The sequence below is a fragment of the Chiloscyllium plagiosum genome, chromosome 2 (genome assembly GCF_004010195.1).
Source record: "Chiloscyllium plagiosum isolate BGI_BamShark_2017 chromosome 2, ASM401019v2, whole genome shotgun sequence".
Classification (NCBI taxonomy): Eukaryota; Metazoa; Chordata; class Chondrichthyes; order Orectolobiformes; family Hemiscylliidae; genus Chiloscyllium; species Chiloscyllium plagiosum.
Genome location: NC_057711.1, coordinates 133,628,319 through 133,644,200, shown reverse-complemented (window position 1 = coordinate 133,644,200; position 15,882 = coordinate 133,628,319). Strand labels below are relative to the sequence as shown.

The window sequence follows — 15,882 nt, the reverse complement described above, 5'->3', positions numbered from 1 at the left end:
TGATAATGAGCAGGTAAGCTGTTATTTTTGGTAATGTTGATTAAGGGATCACCACTGGCTAGGACACCCAGGATTACCTCCTTGGTCTTCTTAAAGATAGAGACATGGAAACTTTTAAATCCATGTGAATGGGCAAATGTCTTATTGGAAAGTGAGCACCTCTTGCAGTACAGCACTCCCTCAGTGCTGCACTGGAGTATCAGCCTTGCTGCATGTGCTTAAAGCCTGGAGTACAACCTTGTGATTCAGAGTGTAATTCACTGAGGCACAACTGCCATTTCTGCTTGAATAAACAGATTAAGGCTCTGTGGGACCCAATGACCTATTGGTAGTCATTGATAAATATAACAAAGAATCTGTTAACATTTTTACATTTGTGGTACAGGTTGTTTCTCCTGGGGTCATAATAATTCCTATCCATGTCACTCGAGGTCCTTCCAAGGATTACCCCTCCCCTCAACCCAACTTGCTGATTGGCACTACATGGAAACCAGTCCAATCCCCACCCTCTGAAATCACCATCAGTATTGGAGCACACATGATTCTTCAGTGGCACTTAAATGCGACCCACCTCCAGATTTGGCTCTGGTTCCAGGCGAGTATGGACCCAAAGGTGGAACCATTACTATGGCAACTTTATATCTGTTTGGAGCACAAGACAAATTTTTTGACTTATGTTTTCAAAATAGAAAAATGTGCTCGATCAAAATTATGTTGGGACAATTCCTTCAGATGTTTAAAGGCATTGCCAACAGTTTTCTGCCAGTGTCTAATTTTATACTGGCTCTGAGTGATGTTCTTTATTGGTTTCTGTTTTGAGTTTTACTGAGTAGATACCTCTGGAAGATTTTGAACATGCATCTTGTACGTGCATAAAGTTTTAGATATATTTTTCTAATCAACCTGTCATTAAACATCTCTGGCACTTAGACCCAGACCTCCTGGCTCAGAAGTAAGGATATTACCACTTTGCCATGAGAACTGTGCAGAAAGTTCCATTTTGTGTAAAGAAACATGACAGTGCTCAATATGTAAAATATGAAAATTGAAATCAAGTCAAAATGCTCCTTAACTTCAGCACTACTCATGTTTCCAACGAGAACATCAACAAATTTCAATGCTAAATAAAAGATTAACTCTCTTGAGAAACAAGTAGATAATGACAGTAAGAGAACATGATTAAGATAAGTGAATAAGAGTCCAAAAGGATGCAAGTAATGAAAATAAAGCCAACCCAGCAAAAATACTGAAAATTCTAAAAATCGGCAACAGAAACAGGAAATGCTGGAAAAACTCTGCAAATTGTACATAATATGTGCAGAGAAGAAAACATGAACAATATTTCAGGTGAGCAGCCTTCTTACCTCATTGCTTCCCATTATCTGGGGCTCCAAACTCTCTCTAGGTATTAAGCTATTTACACATATTTCTTTCAATTTAATAAACTGTGTATTCCCTGAAAATTGTGCTGTCTCATTCCCATCGGCGAAGATCAAGACTAACTTGGGTGATCAATTTGTTAAAGACTCTGTCTGATTCATTGGCATGGTCCTAAGTTTCCCACTTGCCCATCATTTTAATTCTCCGGACCATTCCCTCCTTGCTTGTTCTGCCTCATACACTGTTACATGACGTGGTAACGAAGTTTGAAGAATAACACCTCACTCTTCTTCACCAATCACTTAGACTCGACATTGAGTCATGACCACTGCACGCACTTGTTGCAGGCAACATCTCCATGAGATCCTGTTCGGATGAAATGTGAGTGAACCTGAACCACTACTTCTCTTTGTCTCTCCACGAATGCTGCCTAACATTATAAGTACTTTCAGCTTTACATAGATTGATATTAGATGAATTTTTGGTGCACTGCACAATTATGTCCAGTAAAATCAAGGTCAACTCCTTGCCATTCAGTTGCCAGCACTCAAATCTGGGTTGCCTTATAATGTCCAAGTTGAGATTGGGCAATCAAGATTAGATTAGATTAGATTAGATTCCCTACAATATGGAAACAGGCCCTTTAGCCCAACAAGTCCATACCGACCCACCAAAGAGTAACCCACCCAGACCATTCCCATACATTCACCCCTGACTAATGCACCTAACACTACAGGCAATTTAGTATGGTCAATCTACCTAACCTGCACATCTTGGACTGTGGGAGGAAACCAGAGCATCCAGAGGAAACCCACACAGTCATGGGAGAATATGCAAACTCCACACAGACAATTGTCGGAGGCGGGAATTGAACCTGGGTCCCTGGCGCTGTGAGACAGCAGTGCTAACCACCAGGGCCACTCAATCACAAAAACAAGATTCAGAAGAAGTAATATACTCACAAATATAATTCCAAAAATGAATGCAGATCTCACCAGCTGAGATCATTGACAATACTAGTTCAACTTCACCAAACAAGGTTTTAGCTCCTTTTTTATACTTGGAGCAACAATGTGATAGTAACAGTAACAAACGCAGACCCTGCAATATATGGGACATGTATATTTAGACAAGTACAGTGGCAATCTAAGTTTTGGAAGATGCCAGTAAACCCATTGTATGCAGCCAATAACATTATAACTACATATAATCACCAACTAAATATCAGAACATCATCTGCCAATGTCTAGTTGGAAAATCTGTGCATTCTGATTAATATGTAGCCATATATATCATGCGCCATGATCAGTGGCATTGAAAAATCATGAATGAATTAGATATTTCAGAAATTTTTATTTATATTAGACACAACAAATGGGAGATGAATTTCTTTGAGGTTTCCCCCAATCTGTCACCACAATGACAGTGCTTTCAACCAAACTATCTCCAAAACTTAAAGTGGCAAAGTAGAAGAATTAATGAGGGAACTTATGTCAAATATTATTCTATTTTTATAACACTACCTTCGACCATATGAATAGGAATATATGCATTCCCTGACATCACTATGACTCAGGACTGATAGTTACAAATTGGTTCTAACTGCATTCGTTCATGAAAGGGTAGGAATAGACCATTCGGCCCCTCATACCTGCTCCGCCATTCAATTAGATCATGGCTGATCCATCATTCCTCATATCCACTTTCCTGCCTTATCCCAGTAACCCCCCCTCTACTGGTCAAGAATCTATCTCAGCCTTAAATATACACAAAGATATTACCTCCACATCTTTCTGTAGCAAGGAGTCCAAAGGCTCATAACCTTCAGAGAAGAACTTCTGCCCATGTCGGTCTTAAATTGGCACTGCCTTATACTGAGACTGTCCTCTGGTCCCAGTCTCTCCCATGAGGGGAAATATTCTCTCAGCATTGACCCTGTCGAGCTCCTTAAGAATCCTGGATGTTTCAATGAGATCACCTCTCATTCTCCTAAACTGCAGAGAGTAGCCTCCCAACTGTTTTGTCTTTGCTCATTAGACAATCCCTCCAGACCAGAGATCATCCCAGTGAATCTTCTCAGAACTGCCTCCAATAAAATAAAATGACCTGTCCTTTCATGAACGAATGCAGTTAGAACCAATTTGTAACTATCAGTCCTGAGTCATAGTGATGTCAGGGAATGCATATATCATATGGATATGAAAAAGGTTAATAATTTATTCTTGAAACTGCATGAATCAATTATATCTAGACAGGTAAACTTTGAGGCTGGTTTCAAACAGATTTCACTGCATATGTGATATCATTATAACTATTTCATCTTAATGTTAAAGGTTGCTAATGGTGAAACATCATTTAGAACATATAAGCAACCTAGAATGATTCTAAAGTTGACTAATTGAGAGGTAAGCATAGAGTCAAGAATTGTCTGAATCACGAGATAGGATTGGTGCCCAATATTCCACCTTGACATCTCCTATCTTTTTATAGAATGCACAGTTCTAATTTCATGGAGGAGAGATTATTCATACTAGCTTTGTATTAGTTCCACCAACAGCTACCTTGCTCTTCCATTCGGACTGGAGAGTGATCCTACCTTGTCTGCAAGCAAATGGAGGAATAATTTGCAATTTATTATCAGGGTTTCAATAGCCAGTGTCTATTATATTTTCAAAAGTTATCTTAAGGTACTCATTACTGATGAGGAGAAATTTATGAATAGATTCAAATGTACAGCTTTGTAAGGTCATCCTTATGTCTAACTTATTCACAAATGCTCATTTGCAACTCATCCTTACTCAATCAAAATTGCGATGTTTCTGTGACAGCTACCGAGTCTGTTTTATCTACATCAAATGCTCCATTGACGTAAGCTTCCTTTATCTTGTTTTTGTCCTTCTCAGATGCAGCGGTTTCCAGAGCAAATGGATTCACTATGTCAATGCCACTTGTGAGATCCATCTGCTGCAGTTCTTTACTGGACAGCTTCTCCACAATTCCGGCTCCGAAAGAGTCGCCGAGTACGTTCACCATTGTCCGAAACCGATCCCTGAGGAAGCAGGCAGAAGAGTTTATGGACCAGAAACAAATAGGCTGAGTATCTTTATAAAAATATCAACTCTTTCTGACCATACAGTCTGTAAAGATGCAAGATCCTGAACTATCTGGACATCCATTTACATATATCTTTGGAGTAACCTACAGTAAAACAATTTGAAACATAATTTGCTCAATTCATTTTGTTATCAATTTCTCAGTTTTCAAAAAAACCTCTGTGGAATTCAACAATTGTTACAAATATGTTACAAATCCTTTCAAGCTTAGCATCACTAGACACTACAGAATGAGCATGATTATATCTTTCTGCTGCTCAATATTTAGTTAACAATACCGTGATCCAGAGATGATAAAATTCTCCTGTAATCTGCTGCTGTAATATTTCACGTGGTACCATGTTACATTTACCAACCTTTTACAAAGAATCCTATCATGGTAAGATATGATTTTAATCCAAAAATTAGTTTAATTTTACACTAAATCACAGATAAACAAAATACAGTTCTCTGAGCCATCAGTAATAAAATTCCATGGAAAGTGAAAGAATGTAAACTTTACTAATGAAGTGGTCAAATAGTAAACTTGAAGTTAAATAGTCTTCAATGAACTAATTTCCTGTTTTGCATGTAAGACTATTTAACTTCAAGTTTACTATTTGACCACTTCATTAGTAAAGTTTTTGTTAGCAATCAAAGATACCTTCGAACAAAATGCTTCTTTGTCATCTAAAGGTCTGAATGTTGAGCCATCTGCCATAAACGAATCAATGCTTGGCCATTCAAAACATCAGGCCTGCACAAGTCTTGAGTACAGGAGTTGCAATCGTACAGATGTTGGTTAGGTCACTTTTGGAATATCAGGTGCAATTCTGGTCCCCTTCCTATTGGAAGGATGTTGTGAAACTTGAAAGGGTTCAGAAAAGATTGACAAGCATCTTGCCAGAATTGGAAGCTTTGAGCTATAGGGACAGGCTGAGCAGGCTGGGGCTGCTTTCCTTGGAGCATCGGAGACTGAGGGGTAACCCCATAGAGGTTTAAAACATCATGAGGGGCATGGATAGGGTAAATAGACAAGGTCCTTTCCCTGGGTGGGGGAGTCCAGAATTAGAGGGCATAGGTTTAAGGGTGAGAGGGGAAAGATATAGAAGGGACCTAAGGGGCAACCTTTTCACACAGAGGGTGGTACATGAATGGAATCTGCCAGTTGTGGAAGGTGTCATCAACAGTGCTATCAAGCAACACTTGCTCAGCAATAACCTTTTCAGTGACACCCAGTTTGTTTCCACCAGGGCCACTCAGCTCCTGACCTCATTGCAGCCTTGGCTGAAACATGGACAAAGGTCCCTTTTAAATCTCTCTCCTTTCACCTTAAAATTATGCCCCGTAAGGTTCTCCTGACGATCAATCTATTAAAATCATGTACATTGTAAAGCTCCTCTGCTATAACATGTACTAACTAAATCTAAGGAGCAAATGTCATTCAGAAGTTATCTGTTGTCATGATTGGTTACCATGGAGCTGTCCAGAAAGGTAAAAGTTTGATTGACATTCATGTTATGAAAACTTTAGGCATTTTCCAAATTGACATGTTAACAATGTGCTATATGTATAATGAAGTGGAAGACTTTCTTTTAAGGTACTTGAAAAAGCTTACAATGTATCTTGGGCATTGATTGTACACTGATCCTTAAGAAAACCAATAACCTTGTAAAACTGGATGACCTGACCTTGCTGTAGTCTTTCTGTGATGTCAAAAGCAATGAATTCTCTGGCTACTGTGTGTCAGGCATTTGCAAAACACAAAAAAGGAACCCAAAGAACTGTGGATGCTGTGAGTGAAAACTGAAAACAGAAATTGCTGGGAAAACTCAGCAGGTCTGGCAGCATCTATAAAGAGAAAGCAGAGTTAACATTTTAAGTCCAGGGAAGCAATGCCTTTTCTGAAGAAGGGTATAAGTGAGGACTGCAGATGCTAGAAATCAGAGTCTAGATTAGAGTGGTGTTGGAAAAGCACCACTCTAATCTTTTCTGAAGAAGAGTCATTGGACCTGAAATGTTAACTCTGCCGGATTAGAACAGAACTTCTACCTTATAATATAGAAAATGAAAAGAGCATATTTATTTAATACTATTGTTCAAATGGGCGATTATTATGTTGAGAGGTTTGAGATGGCATTTTCGAAGCTGGGTAAGGGATTGAAGGCATACTCATTTGTTATAAGTGGTGAGGACTCCACCTCCATCCAGAGATGCTGCCAGACCTCCTGAGTTTTACCAGAAATTTCTGTTTTTATTTTTACAAAACACACGTCTGTTCTGCAGCCTGATTGATATTTGGGAGTTCCCCACATTGTAACACTGAGCTCGTTTAATTTCATATAGATTCTGATCCACAGACTTCCTGCCACAGTTTGAATGATATGGTTTTTGACCTGCCATTCGGGAACAATTTATTACATCAAAGAAAAAATATATGACTAGTACTGTGAATAACATCTTGAACACTAAATATAATTCTCTTTAACTGAATACATTCCATTACAGATCAGTTGTTAATTTTAAATCTAAGATTTTATTTTTGTAAGGCAAGGGTGCTAAGGGATATGGGCCAAAGGCAGGTATATGGAGTTGGACCATAGATCAGCCCTGATCACACTGAATGACAGAGCAGGCTCAAGGGGCTGAATGTACTTCTCCTGTTCCTATGTTTCAGAGTTATATTGTTTCCTAAAAGAAAGATACTTTCTTATAAAAAAACTTCACGCAGACTTACAGTAGCCAATCCACGGCCATGATCAGAGTGATGTCATTAGCAGGCAATCCAACTGCGGTAAGAACAATTACCATGGTGACCATCCCAGCTTGAGGAACTCCAGCTGCTCCAATACTGGCTGCTGTGGCTGTAATGCTGGAGAATTGAGAAACACTGATCAGACTCCACACCGTTTGCTGCTTTAGCTATCATGAAAACTATAACACGCTGCACAAGCACTCTTGTGTCAGTGCTATTGTCCCTAACTCTGGACCAGGAAGCCTGGGCACAAGTCCCATCTGCTCCAGAGGTGTACAATCTCTGAACAGGTTAACTAGGAAAATATCTACATTTGAATGGATGAAATCACTGCCAAATTAAGTACCCAAAGAGATGTTAAAAAATGCAAAATTGGTTTAAAAGAGGGAGGGGGAAAGCAGTAAAATCTTGTCCACTGACAGTACTCCCACTTCGTAGGGCTCAGTGGGTAAATGCACAGACTGGGATGACACTGAGCATTACAAATCAGTTCACTCCCAGTTTCAAACAGCCAGGACAGAGATGTGATACAAAAGAACTGTGGATTCTGGAAATCCGAAACAAAAAACAGTAACTAATGGGGACTGAAAGCAGATGCTGCCAGTCCTGCCGAATGTTTACAAAGATACGAAGGCAACAATTAGCCCGTGTTCTTGGAACAATAAAGAGAATTCTAATGTTATTAGCTATCCAGGAACTAAAGTAGGATTTTAAACCTTTAATGTTTTCTGGGTAAGTATTAAGTTTAAGTGAATCAGAACCATCAAATCTCCAACTCTTTTAACTTTCTGGACAGAGGTTAAGGTAGCCCCATGGGATTTACCCCAGCCCTTAATTCTGAGTCCCTGTATTTCTTTCCATCCATGACACCCAACCCAGGAACCCCGAGCGCAATTTCACCCACTGTTTTCTTGATACTCCACAATGCCAGAACAATGGCAGTGCACTTCTGGCGAGAATCACAGCCTCCGCAGTGTTAGCTGACAGTCTGCAACCTGTGTGTGGAGTTTTAATTAGGGCAGGACTTACACCTCTAGGGTCATGATTCCAGGGGAAGGCTACCACCAACAAACCCTGTTCTTATGGGGCTTTTGGTGGGTCTTCCTCAAAACAGTCAACATAGGTCACTTGATAACTTTCCAGCAGGTAGATGGGACAATCCTTCTCCATCCACCAAAGACTCAGCCAATTCTCTCTTTGATTCTGTGTCTCCTTGTGGTTTACAGGTATGTTTAGAACATTGCAACTTGACCACAATGCCTTTGCGTATTTTACATGGAATATAACTATGGAGGGAAATGGTTTAATTCGAACGATTTATTAAATTTGATAGCACCAGCACTTTTTAAAAGAACCAATATCCTTACATGTTGAAACCTGAGCTGGAGGTCTCACCTGATGGTGACTATCTGTCCTGCATCCAATGGATAGTCATTTAGCTGAGCAATAAATATTGCAGCAACTGCTTCATATAGAGCTGTTCCATCCATGTTTATTGTGGCACCCACCGGCAACACAAATCTGGTGATCCTTTTGTCAACCTTGTTTTTGTCCTCAGCACATCGGAATGTGACTGGCAGAGTTGCGGAACTGCATGGAGGAATGCATGTTACTACCAGAGCAAAGGTCTTTTCACTTTTGTTTTTAACTTCTTAGCATTTTCACATCTTTGTCTAATTGCTCTGTTCTGATGCTACAACTCTGAACCATCCCCGAGCTACATCCAACATCTCTCTCGTTTTATCTCTACCCTCTTTCTTAAAAATCCATTTTTTTGTCACATGCACAAACAGAATCCCAGAACATTTTGGTCCATTACATCACTCATTCCAAGGCATATTGGGCTAATATTTGCCTTGTTTGATTTATTTAAGTGAAATGATCATTTCTGCAACATCATAGTAAAATAATGAGGATTACTTCGGAAAAATGTCACAATTGCTTGTGCGAAAGATTCACTATCTCACTCTCACTCACTGACCATATTAGCTCCTTTTAAAGATCGAAGCTATCCTCTGGCAATTGACCCAAGTGATCATTCCAACACCTGGGAAGATATAGTGAGTGTATAGACAAGGGGCATTAACACCCCTATGCAATAGCAAGAAACTGTTACAAAACCTTGCCTGTCATTACCCAACCTGCAGTTTCCAATGGGCAAGCAGAAACCAAGGCTAACCAATGTGCTTCCTGGTCTAGAGATGCTTAAGACATTTATTCCTGTTGTTGAGGTGCTGAATCAGCACATGGGAATTAAACACGCCTCCTACTTAGTCAGTTCTACTCAGTAACAGATCATGAATTGCATTCAATCAGTAAATCTGCAGGGACTCAGTATTTTTGATTTGAGTGGGACATTACCCATTAGAATCTTAATTAAATCCTGCAGACTAAATGATTAATCAAATTAACATTTTTCCTTCTGTGCAGTCACTATAAATTCTTCTCCAAACAAGGTCCAGGTTGCTTACTGTATTGTACAACAGTCACTAACACCTATCCCATTACCTGTATTGTACAACAGTCACTAACATCTATCCCATTACCTGTATTGTACAACAGTCACTAACACCTATCCCATTACCTGGATGAGATCATGACAGAAGTCAACAATGCCTCAGCCATTCCTCCAACGAATATAAAGGGATTTTTCTGAACCACAATGAAATAGATCATAGGAAGAATAATTCCACCATGGATGGCTAATCTGCCAAAGGAAATTGCAACAAAATGTAAAATGAATTGGATTTTACGTAATATTGCCTTCAATAAAGACTTGTAAAATCCTATATAAAACCATCCTACACAATTTAAGCCAAATACTATGTGAAAACTCATTGTGATTGTACAATGATTACACTATGATGTTGTACTTTTGAAGATGTGTAATACTGTAATCATTATTTCTTGTTTTTCTATTTTTGCCAAAGAATTTGTACTTAAGAATCCGTATCGAGGTAACTTTGTACCAAATATGGCACTGTAAGTGGTGACTTCTAAACCTTTCATGTGAGTACATGTGAACAATAAAGCTAATTCATTCAAATCAATTCAATTGAGACCTTCGAAGAGTTAATATTTCTCTCTTTTTTTTTCTTTCATTCAAGAGAGCAGTTAAGAGTCAACTCTGCACTCACATATAGGCCAGACCAGGTAAGGATGGCAGATTTCCTTCCCTGAAGGTCAGTTGTGAACCAGATGGGTTTTTATAATGATCAATGGTGGTTATAACTATACAGTTTTAAATTTCATATTTCACTAATTGCCATAGTCCCATAGCTAATTGCCTGTTGTTTTCGATTCTAGTCCAGAGACATTACCACTGCACCACTATTTCCCCCCAATATGTACATTCCTGCTCGAAACAATATCACGGTTTTCAGAAGATCCATTGATACATATGTAGCATCTACTGGTAAATCACTGAGCTAAGATGAAGAGTCTTAGATATATCCTGTGAAGCATCTTGAGATATATCTTCCATTAAAGATACCATATAAATTAAAGGATTAGATTAGATTCCCTACAGCGTGGAAACAGGCCATTTGGCCCAACAAGTCCACAACGACCCTCCGAAGAGTAACCCACCCAGACTCATTTCCCTCTGACTAACACTGTGGGCAATTTAGCATGGCCAATTAACCTAACCTGTACATCTTTGGACTGTGGGAGGAAACCGGAGCACCCGGAGGAAACCCACGCAGACACAGGGAGAATGTGCAAACTCATCACAGACAGTCGACCCAAGGCTGGAACCAAATCCGAGTCCCTGGTGCTGTGAGGCAGCAATGCTAACCACTGAGCCACCATGCTGCCCCTAAATCTACTGTAAATTTTCTCTAAATAATTATTAGGGTATTTACTCAGCAAGGCAAAGGTTAATATGAATCGAAAGGACCTGTGTGCTCCTGGAACCATACACTTCTACAAATGCAGACAAAATTTATATTACAATAAAACTCAATCTGTATCCCAAAAGAACATGCTTATGAATGACAGTGATTATCTGACAAATACACTCACATCATTTCATGATTTTACAGAGCGGGTACAAAGCCAATATGAATTAATGATGCACTTGAAGACATTGTACACAGATCTTTGAAAGTTGCCACCCAGGTAAATAGTGCGGTGAAGAAGGCATATGGCATACTGGCTTTTATTGGTAGAGGAATTGAGTTCCGGAGTTCTGAAGTCATGTTGCAGTTGTATAAGACTCTGGTGCGGCCGCATCTGGAGTATTGTGTGCAGTTTTTGTCGCCATACTATAGGAAGGATGGAGTCAGCTATTACGAGGGGGCATAGCTTTAAATTAAGGGGTGGTCGGTATAGGACAGATGTTAGGGGTAGGTTCTTTACTCAGTGAGTCGTGAGTTCATGGAATGCCCTGCCAGTAGCAGTGGTGGACTCTCCCTCTTTATGGGCATTTAAGCGGGCATTGGATAGGCGTATGGAGGATAGTGGGCTAGTGTAGGTTAGGTGGGCTTGGATCGGCGCAACATCGAGGGCCAAAGGGCCTGTACTGCGCTGTATTCTTCTATGTTCTATGTTCTATTTTTGATCTCTGGGTTATTGGCTAGTGCAATGTGAATAGAAACTGCTTGTGCTTTGTTAATATAAAGTCCTCAACATCGATCTTCCTGTCCATGTGCCATGTATTTAACATCGGCCTTGGAAATCATAACCATTCAACCATGCCAGGTTTAACCCTGCATCATCACTGAACTATTCAGACCCAGATATTCTGAAGGCCAGATAGTTGTTGGAGCACTGAGGAACTGAGTTATGCATGCAGAATTCCCAGCACATGATTATGTGGGAATTGTTCTGCTTCCGGAACCTTGCTCAAAGTCTAAGATAAAGGGTTCCGACAAACTTTTATGGTTAACCAGGAAAATTCAGAGGATTAAAACTTTACTCTAAGTCCTGGATAACAACAGAACAGAACCTTTGACCCACTACTAACCACACCCAGCATCTCCACATACAACTCCTACAACCTCTGACAACCCTCCAGGCCTGGCCACTAGACCTGCCCCTGTCAGATTTACCTCCCACTGCCAGCCCTCCTATAACATGACCTGACCTTGCCAAATCTGAAATCCACAAACCCCACCCTGCCCATAATGGACTCAATACCTATCCCCCACCAACACAAACCATCTCACATATCACAATTTTACATTCCTCACTGGCTGCCAGAGAGCCTATGAAACCATTTACAAATGATTTAAAACCTAAAGTAGAGCAGCATGCTATAAAACAGGGGCACGTCTTGCTTTGCAATGCTACTCCTGCACAGGGTGGATGTCTACAGGATTTCCCCCAGTGGACACACATGTGGCATACCTGACTTGGAAATTCGACTGGAAACAAACTGATGAAAGGTAAGTGGGTAATTTTATAGAGAATTACTGTTGGATGAATCTTTTCCAACATTTCTGGGCCAGTCCTCTTTGATAACTCCATAAAGAAACATTAGTCTGTATATTTTCTGTTGAAATAACTCAATCCGGACACTGTACATTTAAAGGCAAATGCTTTTGTAAACTTTCAAAATTTGCTTCAGTAATTCCCAATTAAGCAATTTAAAAGCTTTGTGATACATACCCAGTCAGAACTGTTGCCATATAAAGGCCAAGTCTACGGAAAATTTCCCAGTCATCCACTCCCATTACTTTTGCAGCAATAAGAAATAATATACCTATTGGCATATACCTAAAAAGAAATCATTGACAAGCAATCAAATTAGGAAATATAATTTCAATTGAACATCAATATGTTAATTTCTAACCCTCAGTTTAGAAATGATAGTTAATTTAATTTTATTTGCAGCTCAAGCACTAAAATAGCAAAGTTTGCTTTTTCAGAATAAATCTCGACATTTTAATTTGTGAAGTTTAAATAGTTTAGCCTTTTTTTTTCACTTTCACCAAACTCCAAGGCAGGAGTCACCCAAGATACAATTGACATAAGATTTTTGTTTTTGTGGAATGCTACTACTGGAATCTGATTACAGGGACTAACACTTTTCAAAAACAAAAACAGCAACAGCAGCTCTGGCATCATCTATGGAGAAAAATTAGCGTTAACATTTTGGGTCCAGCGACCCTTCCTCAGAACTGACGGTAGCTACAAAAATATTGTTTTTATGCAGAAGATAATGTGGGGAAAGTGGGTAAGGAGTAAACAGCAGGTGGAGATGGAGCCCAAAGAGAGAGAAAGGAGTAGATAATGGTCAGCCCAGGAAAATGAATAGGCTACTAGTGCGGACTAGTAGTGGCTAACAATGGGTTGTATGTAATAGTGGACCATGTGATAACAATTCCTGATGAAGGGCTTATGCTCAAAGCATCGATTCCCCCGCTCCTCGGATGCTGCCCGACCTGCTGTGCTTTTTCAGCACCACACTCTCGATTCTGATCTCCACCATCTGCAGACCTCACTTTCTCCATGTGATAACAAGGCCTGGTGTGTGGGGGTCGGGGTAAGGACATGGAAAAGATGCCTCAAAACCTAAAATTGTTGAACTCGATATTGAGTCCAGAAGACTGCGGAGGTCCCAAGTGGAAAATGAGGTGATGTTCTTCCCGCTTGCATTGAGCTTTGCTGTAGCTCTGCAGCAGGCCTTATACAGTGATACAGGCCAGGGAACAAGGTGGTGTATTGAAGTGACTATAACTTCTCATTTTACTGTGTCTCCTTAGACAATGAAAACAGTGATTAACAGAGAAATATGGATCATTGTTAACAAAAAGAGTTATGATCCCTTCCTCTCTTCGGACAGTCTTTGTTGGTGGGTATATTTCTTGCATGAAGTGAACGAAGGCATCAGAGAGTTGATTGCTGTTTATGGATCTTGTAATGGACAAGGATGAAAACCAATCATTGGTTGCTGCAATGGTTCCAATAATTAGCACAGGAAGGATAGTGTTGAAAAAAGGTAGAAATTAATTTTAATGCAACATTCTACTTACCACATAATAATCTGTACAATTTTCATGGTTGCTTCATTCAATGCATCAAAGAAATCTAGCAGAATTTTGCCTTTTTCGCCCATCTGTCCAATGACAATCCCAAATACTAGGCAGAAGACAATGAGGCCCAGTACATTTATTCCATCAGAGTATGCACCAATCACTTTGTAGTCACTGATCTTAGTCTATGAGGAGTTTTGAACAGATTAAAAATAAGAATTTTAACCTATTTTTTAATTGAATACATTGATGACTTCTTTTCAAGGAATTGCTACATTTTCTGCACTCAACAACTGAAGCTCTCAAATGCAATGAAATATGAATAATTTTTTTAAAAAAATCACGTGCACAAGACCGAGGACAGACTCTTCCAGGTTAAAGTTTCATTATAACATCAATATTTACAAAAATCACATCCAAATTTTCAAGATTCAATTAAAAATAAGTCTTCGCTTATTAATGGGTTAACTATTGAATAACCTCTAGGGAGGTTAAATCCTGGGACTGAACACTTCCTCCTCCTCACCCCAAACAAATGTCATCTTTGATGGCTGTAGTGCACACTGTAGGGTATCAATTATGGGACCTTCTTGTTCCATATGACTCAGTAACTATTGTGTAAGCAAGGTAACCCTCCAGGAAACTAACCTCTTTACTTGTTTCAAAAATCTCATCATTCTTTACCAAAGACAGATTGGAGAGAAAGTGACATGAATATCTCTGCATTGCCACAAGACTGGCTTTACACACATAGCATTGTGGGAAAGCCATGATTGGAAAGATTATAGGGATAGGATGTGTGTCAGGTGCAGCAAGATTGACTGATTGAAATCTGAAAATTATCTATGCTGTCAAAATTCTTTGCATGGAGTGGACTATGTGGAAGGGCAAGGAACTGCAAAATGTTGCGCTATCCTGCAGTCACACCAAGATGCAGAACACTGCAAGGCCAAACCTTGTTATTGTGTATTATATTCATGTTTCTGCCTTTCATAGGCCACCTCAAAATCAATGGGTCTTCCCTCCTGCCAGTTCTTAACTTTAAAAAGGTAAATATGCCCACTAGTTTAAAGGATATGTATATTTCTTTTCCAGCTTGTTCAAATACCTTTTTAACTGAAAGAGAATTAGCTTTGTGTTTGATTTTTAATTATGGAAGAGGTGAAAGCAATTCACTTCCAAGGCCTCAATGTGTTTTCAACTGACTTAACAGAAGCTGTGAGCCTTGTTGTTGTGTAGCTAGTAGTAGATAATGTTTGTCCCTGGGTATACTTGAGGGAAAGACTTCGAGACTAAGGCAACCTTCTCTGAGACGGCGACTGATGCTATCCTGCCCTCAGTCAATAGAGGGCCCAAACTGACTCCTTATGCTTCAATCTCCAAAGGCAATTTCCAGATTTCTGCTTTCCACCATTCAATAGTGCAATTGATGCATCATGCTCACCCAGCACAGATTTGCAAAGGTCTGGGTGCTCATAATGCGTGTATGTAACTTTATTTAACAGAGTTCAGCAGAGAGGGTACAGCCAGCGGCCAGGAGCAGAGCAGGGATGGTGACAAGTGGGCCTGGGGACAGGGGGAGGAGGGTACAGCCAGTGACCTGGAGCAGAGCAGAGACAGTGGTGAGCGGGCATAGGGGGAGGGAGAAGGGGATACAGGGATGGCAGCGAGCGGGTGT

At 39.9% G+C, this 15,882-nt stretch overlaps 1 protein-coding gene across 1 annotated transcript in view; it reads right to left on the bottom strand.

Annotated features, from left to right (window-relative positions):
- Nucleotides 1–3,084: 3,084 nt before the first annotated feature.
- Nucleotides 3,085–15,882, bottom strand: part of slc1a1 (solute carrier family 1 member 1) — a 66,233-nt gene continuing 53,435 nt past the window's right edge. Inside the window, exons 7-12 of the mRNA XM_043674280.1 lie at nucleotides 14,205–14,389; nucleotides 12,838–12,945; nucleotides 9,812–9,934; nucleotides 8,623–8,817; nucleotides 7,210–7,344; nucleotides 3,085–4,429 (exon numbers count right to left, since the gene is read on the bottom strand). Coding sequence (XP_043530215.1) covers nucleotides 4,183–4,429; nucleotides 7,210–7,344; nucleotides 8,623–8,817; nucleotides 9,812–9,934; nucleotides 12,838–12,945; nucleotides 14,205–14,389 — 993 coding nt within the window. The 3' untranslated portion in view covers nucleotides 3,085–4,182. The remainder of the gene's footprint in view (nucleotides 4,430–7,209; nucleotides 7,345–8,622; nucleotides 8,818–9,811; nucleotides 9,935–12,837; nucleotides 12,946–14,204; nucleotides 14,390–15,882) is intronic.